This window comes from Mirounga angustirostris, unplaced genomic scaffold, assembly GCF_029215605.1.
Source record: "Mirounga angustirostris isolate CCGP_5_RB_7025 unplaced genomic scaffold, mMirAng1.0.hap1 SCAF_16, whole genome shotgun sequence".
Lineage (NCBI taxonomy): Eukaryota > Metazoa > Chordata > Mammalia > Carnivora > Phocidae > Mirounga > Mirounga angustirostris.
This window is the reverse complement of record NW_026991724.1, coordinates 11,723,656-11,743,619: the sequence shown is the minus strand read 5'-3', so window position 1 is coordinate 11,743,619 and position 19,964 is coordinate 11,723,656. Positions and strand designations below refer to the sequence as shown.

The 19,964-nt window shown below is 45.3% G+C and overlaps 1 protein-coding gene across 4 annotated transcripts; it reads right to left on the bottom strand.

Annotated features, from left to right (window-relative positions):
* TMEM170A (transmembrane protein 170A) lies at window positions 1-17,131 on the bottom strand. 4 transcript variants are annotated; one of them, XM_064581477.1, is made up of 3 exons: window positions 16,814-17,131; window positions 3,419-3,520; window positions 1-598 (listed from the first exon to the last, which is right to left on the bottom strand). In XM_064581477.1, the coding sequence occupies exons 2-3, from the start codon at window positions 3,516-3,518 to the stop codon at window positions 468-470; spliced, it is 231 nt and encodes a 76-aa protein (XP_064437547.1). In that variant the 5' UTR covers window positions 3,519-3,520; window positions 16,814-17,131; the 3' UTR covers window positions 1-467. The 4 variants fall into 4 exon arrangements, with proteins under 4 accessions (XP_064437547.1, XP_064437548.1, XP_045746674.1 ...); XM_064581478.1 differs by having other exon boundaries at window positions 16,910-17,130; XM_045890718.3 differs by having other exon boundaries at window positions 16,762-17,119.
* Window positions 17,132-19,964: the final 2,833 nt, after the last annotated feature.

The window sequence follows — 19,964 nt, the reverse complement described above, 5'->3', positions numbered from 1 at the left end:
GAGTCTGCCAAATTTTAATCAAGATTAGATTAGATAAGATTTTAGTACAGCATACTCTGCTCAGAAAAAAAACCAGTATTTTTCATGGTTTCTCTGAAATACGCAACATTGCATTTTCTCACAGAATACTGTAGATTTCGGGGTGAAGGACGTCAACCCAGAAGGGCTGTTGACCTAGCGTGGGTAAAGGTGCACTTGTAAAACTGCTTAAATTAAATCCAAAAAAAAAAAAAAAAAAAAGTGCTAAGAAACTTGATTTGTTTTGGTTGAGGACAACAGGAGTCCAGAAAGATCTTCAGTTCCTAGAGCTTCAAACTGAAGAAAGGGCTGAGATGTCATTTTTCACATGCTGCTTCATCCAAGTTTCTTCCACCTGAAGAAGTAAGAACACACTGCATTCCATAATGTATTCTTTTTGTGAGGAGCCTGTCAAACTTAGGTTCAACATCATGGCCTACAGGTGTCCGCTAGAGAGTGGCTAAAATCCGTAAGAAGGAGACCACCACTACGCAAAATGTCTGTCCGGTGCCCAAGGTGAGGGCTTCCAATGGGATCATGTCCTTCCCTGCTGCTCGGTATACTCCAGCGATTGCAGCACCTGGTCAAAAAAAGGGTGTTAAAAAAAGAATCAAGGTTAACATAATCAGGAAAATACAGCACTTAAAATCCTACTCTATGTAGAATGTTCTAGATTTTTTACATTAAAATTTAAATATTACAGAAATGTTTTGTTTTCCCTATACTTTTTTGCTGCCTACTCTAGGTTTTAAGGATTCCCCATACAACTTACAAATCACTGATTAGTTCTTTTAGATGGTGAAAAGGGAGTCCTTAAAACTGGGTCTCCTAGATTTACTCAGTAAAATAATCTGGAAGTCATCACCAAAATCATGAAGATATACCAACTTCCCCATGACCTGATTACAAACTCAAAAACATCTCTTATTTGCCATGCTTAGCATTTAACAGGTACCTAAAAAAAACTTGGCAATAAACGCCAACAAAACTTGTGTGTGAGACTAAGCAAGAAATATTTCAGAAGCCACAGGGAATCCTCATTCCACCTTCTACGGTACTCAGAGCTCCCCACCCAAAGTGGATAGAGGAGGGAGCAGAGGATGGGAAAAGGAGAGGATGACTCTACGCTTACGAAGTTGTTATTAATTCAAAGGGCATGAGGGGAGAGATCCTAAGGGGATCCTTTCTGTTCCCCATATCACTAATCTTTTTTATTATATTAGTCACCACAACTTCCTAGAAACTGAGTAAACCAAACAAACACAAACATCTTAATCTCCCTAGAAACCCATATAAATTGCTACAGGGACTCAGTATTGTACCAAGAAAGCCAAGATTTCATTAGTTGGACAAGAATAGATCCAAAGTTCCCAGATGACCCTCCTCTCAAAAACTGTTCCAAAAAGAATCCTCTTTGGTCAGTGTGTTCATTCTTGCAAATATTTGTTTACCTCTATGTCTGATAAGGTATGATCCCTATTCTCATTAATGCTCAGAATCAAGCTGAGACACAGAAGGAAAGCGTAAGCATGAAACAGATTTTAAATAATACAACATACAGCATCTCAATCAAATGTCTACACATTTTATACATGGGATATGAGGGCATATTTACATATTTTAAGAAAGAGCAAATGAAGCAGTTTCTGTATTGGCTGCCTGGAGTATCTGTGACTTGGAGATGCCCACCTCCAGTGGCTCCGCACACATATCGTGTCACTAACATGCGCAAGGCACCTGTTTCACTGGGCCCCTCATAAGTTAGCTCCAAAAACAATGGATTGCGTAGAAAGAAGCTTAAGAAACTTGAAATAGGCCCCAAAGTGGGGTTTGGATGATGAGGTAGGGAAGAAAGGGAAAAGCAGACCAGGGGGAGCAGCACAATGGGAAATAGACTCTATTCACACCGGAGTCTTAAAAATAGAATAGACACACTTATTGCACAGTTCCCAAGTGTTAGGTATTATGCTAAGTTCTTTAATAAACATTTCCTTGTATCATCACACAGCCTCAGAGGTGGGTAGCATTATTCTTATTTTACTGAGGAAAAATCTGAGACAGGTCCTAGGAGCCAGGAATCCAATAAGAAAACTGGAGCAGAAGGTCTCTAAAGAGCAGCTATAGGAGATACAGTTAAAAATACTATATAAAGCCAGTTATGGAAACACCTTTATGCAGACAGGAGAAAAGGGGCCTCCTCTTCTTATTACCACAAATGTTTCATCACCTACAGAACACACAGAAATGAGGCCACTTTGTCCCCCAAAAAAACTCAAGTCAAAGAAAGGGACAGTTCTGCTTAGAGCTCAAGGCTTAAATACACACACACACACACACACACAAATTAGTAGGAATGTTATGTTTCTAATTTTTAAGCATATATTTATGTTGACACATACACCTAGAAAAAAAGTTTGAAAGCACATACCAAAATGCAAATTGCGGTTTTCACTTAGAGATGTGATAATGGAGTGTTTTTAGCTTTGCTTTCTTATAATTTTTAATTTATATAAAATAGAGATGATATTTGCACTTAATCGTGCGCTTAAAACTGATTTAAACTTATTCTCATCTTTGTGACATGAGCAAAAGCCAAAAAATAAAAAAAAAGTAAAAATAATTTATAATTTGTTATTCCAATTCTCATTCAGAAAGCTGTGAGAGAGGGCGCCTGGGTGGCTCAGTCAGTTAAGTGTCTGCCTTCAGCTCAGGTCGTGATCCCAGGGCCCTGGGATCGAGTCCCGCATCGGGCTCCTTGCTGCGGGGAGCCTGCTTCTCCCTCTGCCTGCCACTCCCCTCTTTGTACTCCTCCCTCTCTCTCTGACAAATAAATAAAATCTTTAAAAAAAAAAAAAGTTCTGAGAGGGGGGAAAAAATAACCAGAAGACAAATCAGGTACTTTCCTAAACAAGAATTCTTGTCATCAGAATTAGTCTTCCACCCTTAAAGTACCCGCCCCTGAGTGAGCAGCACTAACTCAGCAACAATCTTGCGATGCCACCAGTCAATTGATCGCTGACAAGAAAGAAGCAGTGGCTTCCAAAAAGATACACAGCTTCTCTTAGTAGAGACCTATCTCATAAAACCTCACCTGGCTTATCTGAAAGATAGGAGAAAATACAACCTAGGAAGTCAAAGATGTTAGCCAAACAATGGGAAGGGGGGGGGGGCGTAAGAGGTCAGAAAAAAACAATACATTAAACGAGAGGCCCAGGGTGAAAAGCCACTCTTTTTTTTCTTCATTTCACTCAGACACGTTTCTAAAGTGGGTCCTGAAATTAAGTGACTAGTCATATGAACGGTTCGACTGGTATCATAATGTCTAACATACTTGTCAAGATTCCAGCAGTAATTGGTCCCACGATGCCCATCAACAGGATGCTTACAGACATGAACCTACCATATTTGTGATGTCTGAGGGTGAAGAGGGCCAGTAATCCAGCAGGGACATGGAAGAAGAGAGAGGACACCAGTGCCCACAGGAACACACCATACCACATCTCTGCAAGGAAAAGCAAACAGAGGGCGCAAGTCGCCGACTTTCCTGGTACAGTGATTACCAGGGGCTAGTCATTTTATCCGCTTATTTCATTTTCAAAGCCACCCAGGTGCAGTGTAGGCTCATCAGTCAAACATCCAAACACTGATGGTTCTAGAGGCATCAGCAAACTGAGGCCCGCAGGCCACCGGCAGGTTTTGTACGTCGTAAACTCTTCCTGGAACTCAGCCATGATCCTTAAGTCTGGCCTATTGCTATTTCAAGCTACAAGAGCAAAGCTGAAACAGCACACGGCCTGCAGAGCCTTAAATATTTACTATCTGGCCGCTTCCAGAACAAGGTCGTCAACCTCTAAAATGGCCAATCATGTTACGTCTTCTCAAATGAAAAAGCTATACAATTTTATTCATTCAACAATCATTTCAAGACAATGCAGTATCAGGCCATTGCCCCTCAGCATAGCAAAGCTCTTTAAGATATTAAATAAATACCAAAAAACAGAAATGTCTTGGCTTAGAGACAAATGGCAAATGAGGGCCAGGATGGAGGAGCTGGTTCCTATGGAGAATGTCTAGTTAACTTGTAAGATGACTGCAATTCAAGCAACATTAAAATATTTGATAACCAACTATGTCTAAAAACCTATGCGTGAGCCCCCTCGGGAAATAGAAAACAGGAGATACCATCCTGCGTAGTGACTTTGCAATCTGGTAAACAGCAGATGAAGCAATTTCCTCCACCGAGCCCAGGCAAGGCTTTGAAATTCACAAAATAGCCCTTTAGCTACCCACATGGATACAATGAAGGTGTCACGTCAGATAAAATCCGTTGTCCTTTGCGGGCTAGAAGCAGGTGAGTAACAGGTAATTTCAGAATTCAGTCAACAGCTTAACTCAGCAATACTGACACCTGGACCAGTCAACCCTTTGTTGTGGGGGACTGGCCTGTGCACTGCAGGACACGGGGTAGTAGCCCTGGCCTCTGCCCTCTACTGTAGGTCAGTAGCACCCTCTCCCCAGTTCTGACAACCAAAAATATTTCCAGACTTTGCCAAATGTCCTGGTGGGGGTGGGGGGCTGGGGCTGGGGTCAAAAATCGCCTTGATTAAAAACCAGCGGTCTGACTGAAGCAGAGGGTCTGTAAAACTAAAAGCAGTTAAAACAACAAAGATAGGGGCACCTGACTGGCTCGGTCGGTAGAGCATGAGACTCTTGAGTTCAGGGTCATGAGTTCAAGCCCCACATTGGGAATGGAGCCTACTTGAAAAAAAAAAAACCTACAAAGACAGATGGGGTCATGTTACGGTGGGTTTTGAAGGTCAGACTAAAAACTTCAACGTGAGGGGCGCCTGGGTGGCTCAGTCGTTGGGCGTCTGCCTTCGGCTCGGGTCATGGTCCCAGGATCCTGGGATCGAGCCCCGCATTGGGCTCCCTGCTCCGCGGAAGCCTGCTTCTCCCTCTCCCACTCCCCCTGCTTGTGTTCCCTCTCTCGCTGTGTCTCTCTCTGTCAAATAAATAAAATCTTTAAAAATAAATAAATAAATACTTCAACGTGAAAACCCCAGAAGCACCATTAAAGGCTTTGAGCAGTAAAAGGTTGTCAGGACATTATTTCACAGGTCCTACCTTACACTCCCAGTAGGAATACAAACTAGAAAACCTTTCTGGAGGGTAATTTAGAAGTGTGTATCCAAAAAAGTCAAGTGTGCATGCCCTTGGCCACAGCGACCTCACTTCCAGGAATATCCCAGGAACACCACCTATAGGAATACACATGCGGGCAAGGGCAGAGGTGCGAGGGTTCCGGCAGCTCTGTCTGTGATGGCAAAGACCAGATACCACGTGCGTGTCCGTAAACGGAAGACTTATCAAACACATTTTGGTGCACATAATGTAACATTACACAATCCCATAAAAACATGGGCTAGATCTTTATATACTGAGGGGATTAAGATGCCCAAGCCATCTTGGGAAGTAAAAACAAACAAACAAAAGCAGGTTGCAGAATAGTATATAGAAGATCCTGTTTTTGTAAAACAAAAGAAACAATGTGTGTATAAATAATTCTATGCACCCGGAGAAAAGTCTGGACATAGGTGTATTTAATAAATATTTATGACATGGGCAGGCGTTGTTCTAAGTGCTTTATAAATCTTAACCGTGCAATCCTCTAACACAACACTATGAGGCACAGATCATGAATATCCCTGGCTCCTGGATGAGGAAACAGAGGCAGACGGAGGGAAGGAATGTGCTGGAGCCCACACTGATGGTGAGCCCCACAAGGCCAGCAGGAGGAGAGCCCGGCTGGAGCCCTATTGGAGCCTAGGTGGAGCCTGACACCCGAGGCCATGCCCTCATCCTCTATGCTGTACAGCAAGCAACAGCAAGCAACAGCAAAGTGTTATTTCTGGGGAGTGGGATAGGCTGGGGAAGGGCTAATGACCATTCACTTTTTACTCTGCTTTTTTTTTCTCTTTTTTTAAGTAGGCTCCATGCCCAGTGGGGGGCTTGAACTCACAATCTTGAGACCAAGACCTGAACCAAGATCAAGAGTGGGATGCTTAACCGACTGAGCCACTCAGGAGCCCCTACTTTGATTTTTTTTAAAAAAGCTTTTCTAGCTGCTTACTGGCTTTTACAAAATTATAATAAAAAGAAACTAGAAAAAGGGCGCCTGGGTGGCTCAGTTGGTTAAGCGACTGCCTTCGGCTCAGGTCATGATCCCAGAGTCCCGGGATCGAGTCCCACATCGGGGTCCCTGCTCGGCGGGGAGGCTGCTTCTCCCTCTAACCCTACCCCCTCTTGCGCTCTCTGTCTCACTCTCTCTCTCTCTCAAAGAAATAAATAAAATCTTTAAAAAAAAGAAACTAGAAAAAGAAAAAAAGAGCCTTTGTTTCTAAAAGAGCAGTTCAGGAAGGCTGATCTGATTGGAATGTTACAGAAACAATGAGGAGCACCAATCAGCCTGGGGACAGTGGAGAGCAGGAAGGGAAGGACCAGGGGCTTTGCTCAAAGCTGTCTCTGAGGCTGGACTTGAAGACGCTCTAAGAATTACCACTGTGGATGTCTTCTTTCCAGATCAATTTCTGAACTGTTGGGGGTGAGAGATTAGGAATGGAGGCCAAATCCCTCTAAGCCACCCTTGGCATGGTCACTGATGACTGTTCTAATTCTTCGCTCATTTTGACTCACATAAAGTTTCAATTAATACCTAAATTAGGACACCTAATTCAAGCTTTGGTTCCAAATGAAAGTATCAGGCATGCCCCATCTAGGGCTCAAGGCTTATTAAAAATAACAAATGACTAGGGGCGCCTGGCTGGCTCGGTTGGGTGTCTACCTTCGGCTCAGGTCATGATCTCGGGGGTCCGGGGATTGAGCCCCTCGTCGGGCTCCCTGTTCAGCTCACCAGGGAGCCTGTTTCTCCCTCTCCCTCTGCCCCCCTCCCTCCGCTCACGCTCTCTCTCTCAAATAAATAAATAAAACCTTTTTTAAAAAATAACAAACAACTGAGGTGTTTTGGCACTTTTGCTCTGGTGGAAAGCTATCGGATAGCTCTAAAAAATGTCAAACCATTTGTGAAATTTTTTTCTTTTTTTTTTAAGATTTTATTTATCTGACAGAGAGAGACACAGCAAGAGAGGGAACACAAGCAGTGGGAGTGGGAGAGGGAGAGGGAGAAGCAGGCTTCCTGCTGAGCGGGGAGCCCGATGCAGGGCTCGATCCCAGGACCCTGGGATCATGACCTGAGCCGAAGGCAGACGCTTAACGACTGAGCCACCCAGGCGTCCCGAAACTATTTTTTTTTTTCTGAACAGGATATATCTTCAGAATAATTTTATTACTGTCGAAACTGGTCTATTTGATGGCATTTGGCAAATTCTGCTAAACCAAGTTAGATCATGCAATACGGAGCATAAAGTGATTAAAGAGTAAGGTCCCAAGCTTAAAAATTAAATATGCATAATGTAAAAAACTAATATGTATAAAATATATAACTATATATATACACACTAATTAACTACTATCCCTCCTCCGTCAAAGAAAAAAACCACCTTTCCAGGCAATATGTTGATCAGAAATTGCAGGCAGGGTTCTGAATCCTCACGGTTTGAGCCCCATTCTCTCTGGAAATAAACCTGTTTACTACTGCAGCCTCCTTTCCAGCCTCGGGCTGGAGCTCCTCCTGCTTCCACAACCTAGGAAACTCGCCCTCCATGCTGGGCAGCAGCTCCCAGACGTTGCACCGTCTAGTGTCCCGATACTGCCCGTCCAATAAATGCGCACCGGCCAGAGCTGTGGTGCCCACAAATCCCTCCCGCCTGGGCAGCCTCTGTAGCACCCTGGCTCAGGGAGGGCAGCCTGTCTTCCCGGGCTAAGTCGCCTTCTATACCAGCCACTACTGGCTTGACCCCAGGCCACAGCCCGGCCCCATGCTGTTCCCTCCCAAAGCAGGAACCCCAACTCCAGTCCCACAGTCCTTACTAGCTACTCCCCGGGTCACACGCAGACTCTGCCCTCCATCCCACCACCTCGTCGGCAAAATGCTATGTGACACCAGGAACACCACTGTCCCAGGAGGGGACAATGGGATGCAAATCTGCCTCTGAGAACTCAGAGCAGTGGCCATCCTGCTGATGACCTGATACCACTCGTGGGCCCTGCTGGAGCTCCCCAAGCTTTAGAGGTGAACTGGGTAGCGAACTGGGAGGTGAGACACACCAACTTGATAACCTCCATGAAGGTGGGTCTGATAGGCCTGAGGCCTTATAAGAAGAGGAAGAGAGGTATCTCTCTCTCTCTCTCCCCCTGCCATGTGAGGACACAGTGAGAAGGCGACCCAAGAGGGCCCTCACTACAACACGGCCATGCTAGCACCTGGTCTTGGCCTTGCAGGCTCCGGAACTGTGAGAAAATAAGGTTCTATTATTTAAACCACTCAACCTAGGGCATTTAGTTATAGCAGCCGAAGCAGACTAAGACACCAACACTCACTCCCAATTCCCCTGGAGCACAGCTCCTGCCCCAGGAGGATTCCTTTTCCTAAAAGCTGAAAGGCCTATTTGTAAACAAGGGTTGGCACAGCAAGTCAGCACTTCCTTGAGTTTCTCAGAAAGGGATGCACACTGCACCCTCCTACAACCTTGAGCTGCATCCGTTAGCTACCTCAGTGCCTACATATTTTATATAGCGTCTCTTAAGTCACATTAAGTAGCAAAAAAGGCTTTATTATGTTAGATGAGTAGTGTACTTTATAAGACACTTTTCAGATGGATGAGATCATTCGAGCACTCTTAATAGCAAGGCAAACCCCGATCAATAAAACACTTAAAACTAAGTGATTTCCCTTTAACCTACTGCACCTTAATTTGCTATCTATTTAATAGCTATTTATTGATCATCATACTTTTCATTTCTCTGGTTCAATACGCTGTCAAAAATCTGTGTCTCCATATCTTACAGCGTTTCTTTGTTCACTGTTTCAAATCGAGTGCATTATCTTCAACTTTGCTTACTCTGACAGCTAAAGTCACATCCTTCCTGTTGTCGAAGTATAAATCAGATAATTTATCTGTAACAAAAAAATTCTAAGGGGAATGTAGCTGTAAAGTGCTGCCTTGTCTTTGCCCCCTGTTCAAAATAAAGCTGTTACCTTTCTAGCCTTGTCCGCCATGGTGCTTAGCAGCCAGGGATGCATGGTCTCAGACATTTTACCAAGTAAAACACTGACTTGAGGGGCGCCTGGGTGGCTCAGTCATTAAGCGTCTGCCTTCGGCTCAGGTCATGATCCCAGGGTCCTGGGATCGAGCCCCACATCGGGCTCCCTGCTCAGCGGGGAGTCTACTTCTCCCTCTCCCACTCCCCCTGCTTGTATTCCCTCTCTTGCTGTGTCTCTCTCTGTCAAATAAATAAATAAAATCTTTTTTAAAAAAATTAAAAAAAAAAAATTCTAAGGGGAAATCAGATTAAGCACTGGTGACAGAATGGGCCCCAAAGATGTCCACACACTTATCCCCAGAACCTGTGAACAGGTGGTAAAGGCAGTTTGCGGTGTGATTAGATTAGGGGTCCTGGGACAGGCGAGTGGCCTGGCTTCTCCAAGTGGGCCTAATGTAATCACAAGGTGCTTGTAGGAGGGAGGCAGGAGGGTCAGAGAGAGTTGAAGATGCTATGCTGTGGGCTTTAGAGATAAGGGGAGGGGCCACGAGCCAAGGAATGCAGGCAACTTCCAGAAGCTGGAAAAGGGAAGAAAAGCAATTCTTCCTAGACCCTTCAGAAGGAAGGCAGCATTGCTGACTTATTTTGGATTTCTGACCTCCAGAACTCTAAGATGATAAATCTGTGTTGTTTTAAGCCACTATACTGTGCTAAGTTGTTACCGTGGCAAGAACAAACTACTACAAGCACTAAGAGTTCATTCACTCAACAATCCAGTATTTGCTGAGCTCTTTGCATAGGTCAGTGAAACAAGACGAAACAAGACAAGACACAAGATGCTGCCCAAAAGGAGCTTATTATCTTTAAGAATCTGTTTTTCAGACAGACATTTCAGTTAGAGAGATAAGCCACATAGACTGCAGATTCCTCTAGGTACATTCTGTATTAACAAACGGGGTTAGTAATGGCTGGCTCCCTGGCCCTCTAACTTCCACAACTGAGTTATCCAATTTCCAAGCAAGGCCTCAAGACCAACCTGGCCCCAATTAGCAGGAGTGGAAGAAGCCTAAGCCAAGGGGGCAGGGTGAGGCTCAGCATTTAGATATCCCTTTAGCTGGCCCCACTCCACCTTCTGCTCCAGGTCAAACAACCTTATGAACACAGTCAGCTCCTCTGAAGCCAGGGTTCTAAGTAGACCACATCAGCCCTCCTGGGAACTGGAGTCCTACCTGCAACTCAATGCTGAAATGCCTTCATACTGCCCATCAGCCTCCATCTCTCCACACTGCCCACTGTGAGACCCCTCCCTTACTGAACCCCACCTACCTACCAGGGGGTCCATCTGTTCATCTGAAGGTCATTCCTAACAATGACCTGCCCACCGGGACCACTTGAAATAATAATAATTATATATATATATATATATATATATATATATATATATATATATATATATATGTTTCTGCCCCTGGTTCCTGACACAAAGCTCCTAAAACCCTTAAAATAGTGGTGATGGGGGGCACCTGGACAGCTCAGCCAGTTAAGCATCAGGTCATGATTTCAGGGTTGGGGGATCGAGCCCTACGCCAGGCTCCATGGTCAGCAGGGAGTCTGCTTAAGATTCTCTCTCTCCTGCCCCTCTCCTCACTCGCACATGTGCTCTCTCTCACTAAATCTTCAGGAAAATCGTTTGTTCTAATATTTAGTCTTTGACCCTAGTTTCCGATACAGAAGTCCTAAATCCCTTGGAATTTCCAGGCACCTCTTTTGTTCTCATGAGGCAACTCTTGGTGGGCTCCAGGATGGGGGCTGGTCACCAGAAAGCCATGATTATAAGCACGGAAATAAGCCCACCCCCATTCTCTGCAGAGGGGATAAGGGCTGGAAGTAGTTAATAATCAATCAGGCGTACGTGATGAAGCCTCCAAAAAACCCAGAAAGCATGGGGTTCAGAGAGCTTCCAGGTTTGGTGACTACACCTATGCGCTGAGAGGGTGGCACTCCCCCAACTCCTCAGGGACAGAAGCTCCTTTGTTCAGAATCCCTTCTGAACCTCACCCATCGTATCTCTTTATCTGGTGTTCATTTGTACCCTTTAATATCCTGTGTAATAAACCGGTGATCTAGTAGGTAAACTGTTTTCCTGAGTTCTGTGAGCTGTTCTAAAATTAACTGAACCAAGGAAGGGGGTCGTAGCAATCGCCAACTTAGAGCCAGCAGGTCAGAAGCACACAGGACCATCAGGACTTCTGATTGGCATCTGAAGTGGGGAAACTGAGCCCTTAACCTGTGGGATCTGGTGCTAACTCCAGGGAGACAGTGTAAGAACTAACCGAACTGCAGGGCACCCCAATGGTGTCACAGAACAGCTCAATGTAGAAAACCCATATAACTGCTGTCAGAATACTGTGAATTCGGGAATTGTGTGAGACTTAAAGGAAAGCAGAGTTTATTTCCTAGAGACCCTTCCACTCCTTCCTAACAATGACCTGCCCACCGGGACCACCCACTGTGGGCTGCCACCTCTCTCCTGACACGCCTGCCTGCCTGTTTGCTCATCCCTGGCTTCTGAGTGTGCCCGTCCAGCCTGCCTCCCCCCAGTGGTCTCTCGGCCCCCAGCCTGGCTAGATCTTATCTGTCCTGATCTTCCCTTCTCCACACAAAGCCAGCAAGTTAGCGCCAACGAGTATGAGGTTTCTTGCTGGTGATAAAATATTCTGAAGTTGCTTGTGGTGATGGCTGCAAACTCTGCAGATGCTAAAGAAAATCTTTGAATTGTACACTTAAAAGTCCATCAGATCATCCCTTCTCTGCTCAAAACCCTCCAATACTACCCTCTGGGATCTGACCTCACCTACACTGCCCCATCCTCCTTGCTGGCCTTCTTAATGTTTCCTAAGCAAGCTCCTATTCCAGAGCTCTGAACCTGCTGTGCCTTTGCCCAGAATGTTCTTCTCCCAATAGCTGTGTGTCTCGTTCCTCTCGTACTCTAGATTTCAGCTCCAGTGGCATCATTGTAAAGAGCTTCCTTGTGACCTTAAGTAAAACAGCATTCCACCCTGACACACGAGACCCACCGCTTACCCGCCCTACCGTCTTACACACCACTAAACTGTTCCTTTCCATACTTTTTATTTTCTCTCTATCCCCATCAGAACGAAAGCTCCTTTATTTTGTTCCCTACCACATCTTTACTTGGTACCTAGAACACAAAAGGCAGGCAACAGACATAGAGCAAATATTTGTTGAATGAATGAATAAATAACTGGTCCAATTGCAACCCATTCCTTTTTTTTTTAACTGTTTACCCATTCTTGACTCTAGCAATAGCACAACCGAAACATAAGTAGGTTTAACTATTACACACATACTTTAACATTGATATTAATAAAATTCATACCTTCAGAGAGTTAATACCATTCCTGATAAAAGAAAAGATCTGCCTTTCTTGGCATTTAGATTTGCTAAAAAATGATGACAACAACAAAAGAAATCTGAACATCTTGGAATAAGGAGGGTTGGGCAGAAATCTAAATGGCTAAATTGCAAATGCAGGTAAAAAAAAAAAAATCAATTCTAAGCTTCCTGATAGTGACAAACCACAGAGTATTTTAGAGCAGTGATTTTGCCATACTGACTTAGCATAAAGTGCAAGTGACCTTTCCTGTGAGGCCAAAATAGGAACTACTGCAGATTCAGGTCAATGAACAGAACTCACTGTAAGCAGGCTTTGGTGCCTCAAAAAGGATGAAACCCCATGTGCCTATAACATCCATTAGTGCAGTTAAAGATGAGACACAGCAGGGAGACTGTGTGTTTACCCATCACATTCTGATCAACTTGGGGTCAAGGGCTCTAACTCATGCATGTTTATACCCCCTACCCCAGAGTCTGCACTGGGCCAAATGTATACTCGCTGAATGAATAATTCCTAGTGATCAACGCCCCCAAATTATATATCCAATGAAGCACCCATAAACTCATGTACATACGGCAGTTTATTTTCAGAATAATTTCTGAAAGCAAAACAATTCTCACTGTCATAGCTACTATGACATAATGTTAAAACTACTGTCCCAGGGCGCCTGGGTGGCTCAGTCGTTAAGCGTCTGCCTTCGGCTCAGGTCATGATCCCAGGGTCCTGGGGTGGAGTCCCACATCGGGCTCCCTGCTCTGCGGGAGGCCTGCTTCTCCCTCTCCCACTCCCCCTGCTTGTGTTCCCTCTCTCGCTGTGTCTGTCAAACAAATAAAATCTTTTTTCTTTTTTTTAAAGATTTTTATTTATTTATTCATGAGAGACAGAGAGAGAGAGAGGCAGAGGGAGAAGCAGGCTCCCAAGGAGCAGAGAGCCCGATGCGGGACTCGATCCCAGGACCCTGGGATCATGACCTGAGCCGAAGGCAGACGCTCAACCATCTGAGCCACCCAGGCGCCCACAAATAAAATCTTTAAAAAAAAAAAAACAACAAAAACTACTGTCCCAAGTTCACTTATCTCAGTCTTAAAAAGGCAACTAAAAGCCAGACAGACTGAAGAGAACATTCAAAGTATCACCTGGCATATGACTTATCACAAAAGGCTTAAGGTACCCTTTCAGTGGAGATCTGACAAGCACCGCCTTCACCAAATGATATACAGCATTACCAATAAAGGCACACACTGCTGTTGAGTGTCTCCTGAGGTAGTGCACTGGGAAGTGGACATCACCTATATAGCTAGAATTCTTTGTGGTTTTTTAGATTTATTTATTTATTTATTTTATGGGGGGAGGGGCAGAGGGTGAGGGAGAAAGACCATCTCAAGCAGACTCCCCACTGAGCACAGAGCCAGCAGGGGGCTCGATCTCAGGGCCCCAAGACTGACCTGAGCCAAAAATAGTCACAGGCTTAACTGGCTGAGCCACTCAGGCACCCCCCCCCCCCCCCGGTAGGTAGTACTCTAAACCAAAATGTTTAATCTGAATGTAATCGTGAAAAAGCAATCAGATAAACTTAGATTATGGGACAGTCTAGGAAATCAGCAAGGACATCAAGCTCAAGAAACAGATGGAGTAACTGTTCTAGATTCAAGGAGACTAAAGAGACATGATAATTAAATGCAACGTGTGGGGGCGCCTGGGTGGCTCAGTCATTAAGCGTCTGCCTTCAGCTCAGGTCATGATCCTGGGGTCCTGGGATCCAGCCCCATATCAGGTTCCCTGCTCTTTGGGAAGCCTCGAGGAGCCTGCCTCTCCCTCTCCCTCTGCCTGCAGCTCCCCCTGCTTCTGCTCTCTGTCAAATACATAAATAAAATCTTAAAAAAAAAAATGCAATGTGTGACCCTTGATTAGATCTGGGGTTTTTTCTTAAAGAAAAAAAGCTATAAAAGACATTATTCAGACAATTGGAAAATTTAAATAAGGCCTGTACATTAGACAGCATTATTTTTTTGTTGTTGTTAATTTTAAGTAGGCTCCACAACCAACACGGGGCTTGAACTCAACCCTGAGACTGAGTTGCGTGCTCTACCAACTGAGCCAGCCAGGTGCCTCTAGACACCATTATTCTATTTTTAAATTTCTTGGGTGTGATAAGGGTTTTTTGGCTATGACAGAAAGTGGACTCATTTTAAAAGATACATGCTGAAGTATTAGGTGTCCGGTACCATCACTTCAATAATTTCCTTTCAAATGTCTCTGCATAAAGTAAAAATGTTATGTATATATATGTACATACATAATATACACACAATATACATATATATGCACAGAGATGCGGAAGTAAAAATATTAATAATGAGTCTAGATAAAGGATATATGTTCATTATACTAGTACTTCAATTTTTCAGTATGTTTGAAAATTTCAAAATAATGAGTTGGGGGAGAAATAAGGAAACAGACTAATCTGGCCCAGTAGTACCTCTGGGCTGCATGAACATTTCATCTTTTTTTTTTTTTCAAGATTTTATTTATTTATATGACAGAAAGAGACACAGCGAGAGAGGGAACACAAGCAGGGGGAGTGGGAGAGGGAGAAGCAGGCCTCCCAACCAGCAGGGAGCCCGATGCAGGGCTCGATCCCAGGGCCCTGGGATCATGACCTGAGCCGAAGGCAGACGCTTAACGACTGAGCTACCCAGGCGCCCCAACATTTCACCTTTTAAACAGTGTCTACAGAATGCCATATATTTCTGTTGTCACTGTCAAATGTGATCTTAGTACCTTTTGAAACAAAGTGAGTTGCCAGATTATTATTTTAGGTATAGTTCGAAAGTAACATCTGCATCTGCCCCAACATGGTTATTATCAGCTGTCCGGGGAAAATACTAGGCAGGTAATACCCAGCAAGTCTCGGGTGTCCACTGAATGGCACCTGGCAGTCGCTTCCCAGTGGATGAGAAATCACAGGTGCCTTGTTTATGACTGCAGTCAGTAATCCAATCGTCCCTCCTTTGCCGGTCTCAGGCCCAGTTCTCGAACTGTTTACCAAGTCAACATACCGGTCAGCTTTTCCGGGACAGCCCAACCTCACCCTTCAATCGCCACTGTTGTGTCTTCTTGCCTTATCAGATCCAACACTGAACTGTGCCCTCCTCTCAAAGCCTTTATTAGCTTCCCAAGTAATTTCTCCTCCTCCCAGCCTTCTGAGCACGCAGAGCTTTCTACCTTGCGTTGTAATTTTTAAAAACCCTTACACCAGGCCCAGCAGAAGCTCCAGTGGGCGTTAAGAAGAGTGAAAAGGAGGGCGCCTGGGTGGCTCAGTTGGTTAAGCGACTGCCTTCGGCTCAGGTCATGATCCTGGAGTCCCGGGATCGAGTCCCGCATCGGGCTCCCTGCTCGGCAGGGAGTCTGCTTCTCCCTCTGACCCTCCCCCCTCTCATGCTCTCTCTCTCTCTCATTCTCGCTCTCAAATAAATAAATAAAATCTTAAAAAAAAAAAAAAGAGTGAAAAGGAATCTGTTTCAAAGATCTCGAACGCATGAGTGGGGAACTCGGCAACAGGTCTCAGAAAGTGATTCCTAGAAAGAGAAGCTGGCGGACTGGGTGCATCTGGACGAGGTGAGAGCGAACGGTAGACAACCTGGGGGCGCTGAGGCAAGACCAGACCCCAGGGGAGCGCGATCGCTGCGTTCGGTCCCTCAGTCCGGCCCGGACGGTTCAGCCGCGCGGACCTCAGGGGCCAGGCGCATCGCACCCAAACGAGGAGGGGCGACCGCTTCCGGGGCTCCTTCGGGCCCCAGTCTGACCCTGGGGCGTCTGGAAACTCCAAAAGCAAAATCAGTCCGAGCGGTGGCCGAGCTCCCTCCACTGACCCGTCCACTCGCGGCCGCTCCCTTCGCCCTGGCCCCCAGGGCGGGGTCGCAGTAACTGGCCCGAGGTGCCGGCGAGGAAGCGACGGGGAAAGCGCTATATCCCCCAAGTCCCCGCCGGGGGAGCGGGAACCTCCTTCCAGGAGGAAAACAGCCCAGGGAGGACGGGACCGCCGCGCGCAGAAGCCCCCAGTCAGCCCGCCGGCCGGCCCGCCCGCCGGAGAAGCGGCGCCCCCCTGCCCGGCGGCAGCGCCAACACACGCAGTGCGCAAGCGCGGCACGGGGCGGGGCCGATACCTGGGAAGGAGCAGAGAGAAGTGGAGTTGGGGCACAGGGTCCCGTTGCCCACCCGCGGGACGAGCTTCAGGCTGAGGATCTGCTGTAGGAGCCCGGCCGACCCCCCGCTGCCGCCGCTCCCCTCGTGCTCCATCCCGCCGCCATTCACCGCTGAGAGATGGGGAGAGCGTCCGAAGTGCTGCCGCGGCTCGCTCGCACTCACGGACCGAAGCGCTCACCGAACCTCCGCCGCCTCAGCGTCACTCTCGGATGGGGCCCTCTTCCTCCCACCCCAACGGCGCGGCCAAGTGATGGGCCCTTCCTCCAATCACAGGGCGCTGCAGATGGCAGGGGCGGGGCGAGAGTTGCTCCCGCCCCTGACGTTGCGTACGGCTCTCCGAGATCTGTCACCCACTGGCTACGCCCCCTACTGGGCAAGTCTCTCCTGTCCAGGAGGACGCGCTCTGCTCTGCCCCTCTCTGCAGCGCCACCTATAAGAACGTAGGGGAATTGCATACACACCACAGACCTGACGTGTAGATTTAAAAGGGATCTAGCAATGAGAACCATGTGAAGGAGGCTGGAAGACAGTGCAGCAATACCTTCAACATTTGGAGGGAAAGTGATTTTTTTTGGAAGCTTAACTTACTTTAAATTGAACATTGTGTGCAAAATTTATCGTATTTTACGTATATTAAGAATTGCGTGCAAAATTTGTAGTATTTTATGTAATATTAATTCAAGACCATTAGCAAGATTTATAGAGTTCCCTCTTGAAGACTTTGTTTTGAGAGCTAATGCCCACATTCAACACTGCAACTGCGATTTTGCATAAACTAAGAAACGTGACTAAAATAGCAATAGTAAGCACAAAAAAAGTCATGAAATATTTAATAATACTATCTTTTGGTACATTTCCCAGACTACCAGACTATGTAAGAAGTGGGAGAAACCAATTATTTTGGGGTTGTATAACAATCAATTGTGTGTCACATTAGGAAACATTATTTTGAATTTACAATTCTATCCTCAAATTCTGCATTGAGAGGTTAAAAAAAAAGACAGGGCGCCAGGATGGCTCAGTCGGTTAAGCTTCTGCTCTCTGCTCAGGTCCTCGGGTCCTGGGATTGAGCCCCACATCGGGCTCCCTGCTCAGTGGGGAGCCTGCTTCTCCCTCTCCCTATGCCGCTCCCCCTGATTGTGCTCTCTCTCTCTCCCTCTCTGTCAAATAAATAAGTAAAATATATTTTTTTAAAAAGACATTTATATTTGCAGAACTCAGAAAATGCATGTTTTATATGCTCTTTCTAAGGAAGTTGAGTATGTCCTCCAGTAAAGTTAAGGAGTGATAACCAAGAAAGAGAAAGATATGCAATACAAGAAATGATGGATTTAACCAGGAGTGTTAGCCTGACTTCTGTGCACAGGTCCCAGCAGCTGCCTCACCAGATTAGAACAGAAAGAGTGTCCTGAGGAAAAATAGTGAAATTGATTTCAAGCTATGGACAAAATGGTTAAGCTCAAATTTTTGGGGTGCCTGGGTGGCTCAGACGGTTGAGCATCTGCCTTCGGCTCAGGTTGTGATCTCAGGGTCCTGGGATTGAGTCCCACATCTTCTCCCTCTCCCTCTGCCTGCCGCCCCCACCCCCCCGCTTATACTCTCTCTCTCTGTGTGAAATAAAAAATAAAAATCCTAAAAAAAAAGAAGCAGCTCAAATTTTTAATGATAGAGAGAAGAAGGTACCTGTTTCTTCTCTTAATGGGAAAAAACTGAAAGGCAATTGAAGTCCAGGAAAAACACAAGCCTGCAAGAAAATTATGAGGCAACTAGGTTTTTTGTTTGCTTTTTAAAACTCCACCACCTGTCTCACTTGTTTCACTTATAGTGAGATGCAGAACTATAAAACTTTTAGAAGACAATGTTGAATATCATTATAAACCTCATAATAGTGAAGGAGCTTTTCAACTAGATAGAAAAAGTGAAGATTATAAAGGCAAGGCTTGATAAATTTAACTACTTTAAGAACTTGTGTTATTCAAGTGTTATTATAAAAACAGCAAAAAGACAAGCCACAAACTGGGAAAAGATGTTTGCAATACGTGTAACCGGCAAAGGAGTAGTATCCAGAATCTATAAAACACTACTAAAACTCAATAAGAAAATGACAGAGAGACAAAAGGCCTGAATAGGTACTTCATCAAAGAGAGAATACAAATTGCCAACAAAAATAGGAAAAGATGCTTACTTAACCTCATTATTTTTTTTTTAAGAAATTTTATGCTGGGTCCATTTTTTTATTTTTATTTATTTATTTATTTAGATTTTATTTATTTGACAGAGAGAGAGAGAGATCACAAGTAGGCAGACAGGCAGGCAGAAGGAAAGGGAGAACAAGGCTCCCTGCTGAGCACAGAGCCCAGTGCAGGGCTTGACACCAGGACGTTGGGATCATGACCTGACGCTGGGATCATGACCTGAGCCGAAGGCAGATGCTTAACCAACTGAGCCACCCAGGCGCCCCAGCTTAACCTCATTATTAATCAGCTAAACACAAAATTAAATCACAATGAGATCATTTACCAACCACCCAATAGCCAAAAATTTAAAGTCTACATGCACACATCATAATCACCCAGTCCCTAGTGTACCTTAGAGTTTGCTTTTGGTGTTGTACATTCTATGGTTTTGGACAAATAGTTAATGACATATCCCCATCACTATATTATCGTAGAGAGTATTTTCACTGCCCCCAAAACCCTGTGTTCCATCTATTCATCCCTCCCCTCCCCATCCCCTGGCAACCACTAATCTTTTTATTTTTATTTTAAAGATTTTATTTGACAGCGAGAGAGGGAACACAAGCAGGGGGAGTGGGAGAGGGAGAAGCAGGCCTCCCGTGGAGCAGGGAGCCCGACGCGGGGCCCGATCCCAGGACCCTGGGATCATGACCCGAGCCGAAGGCAGACGCCCGACCGACTGAGCCACCCAGGCGCCCCACCACTAATTTTTTTACTGTCTCCTTGGTTTTGCCTTTTCCAGAATGTCATATAGTTGGAATAGTACAGGATGTAACTTCTTCACATTGGCTTTTTTTTTTCCCCACTCAGTAATAGACATTTCAGTTTCCTCCATGTCTTTTCATGGCTTGATAGCTATTTCTTTTTAGCACGGAATAATATTCCATCAGGTAAGTAAAAATGAAAGGACTGATTTGCCCTGTATA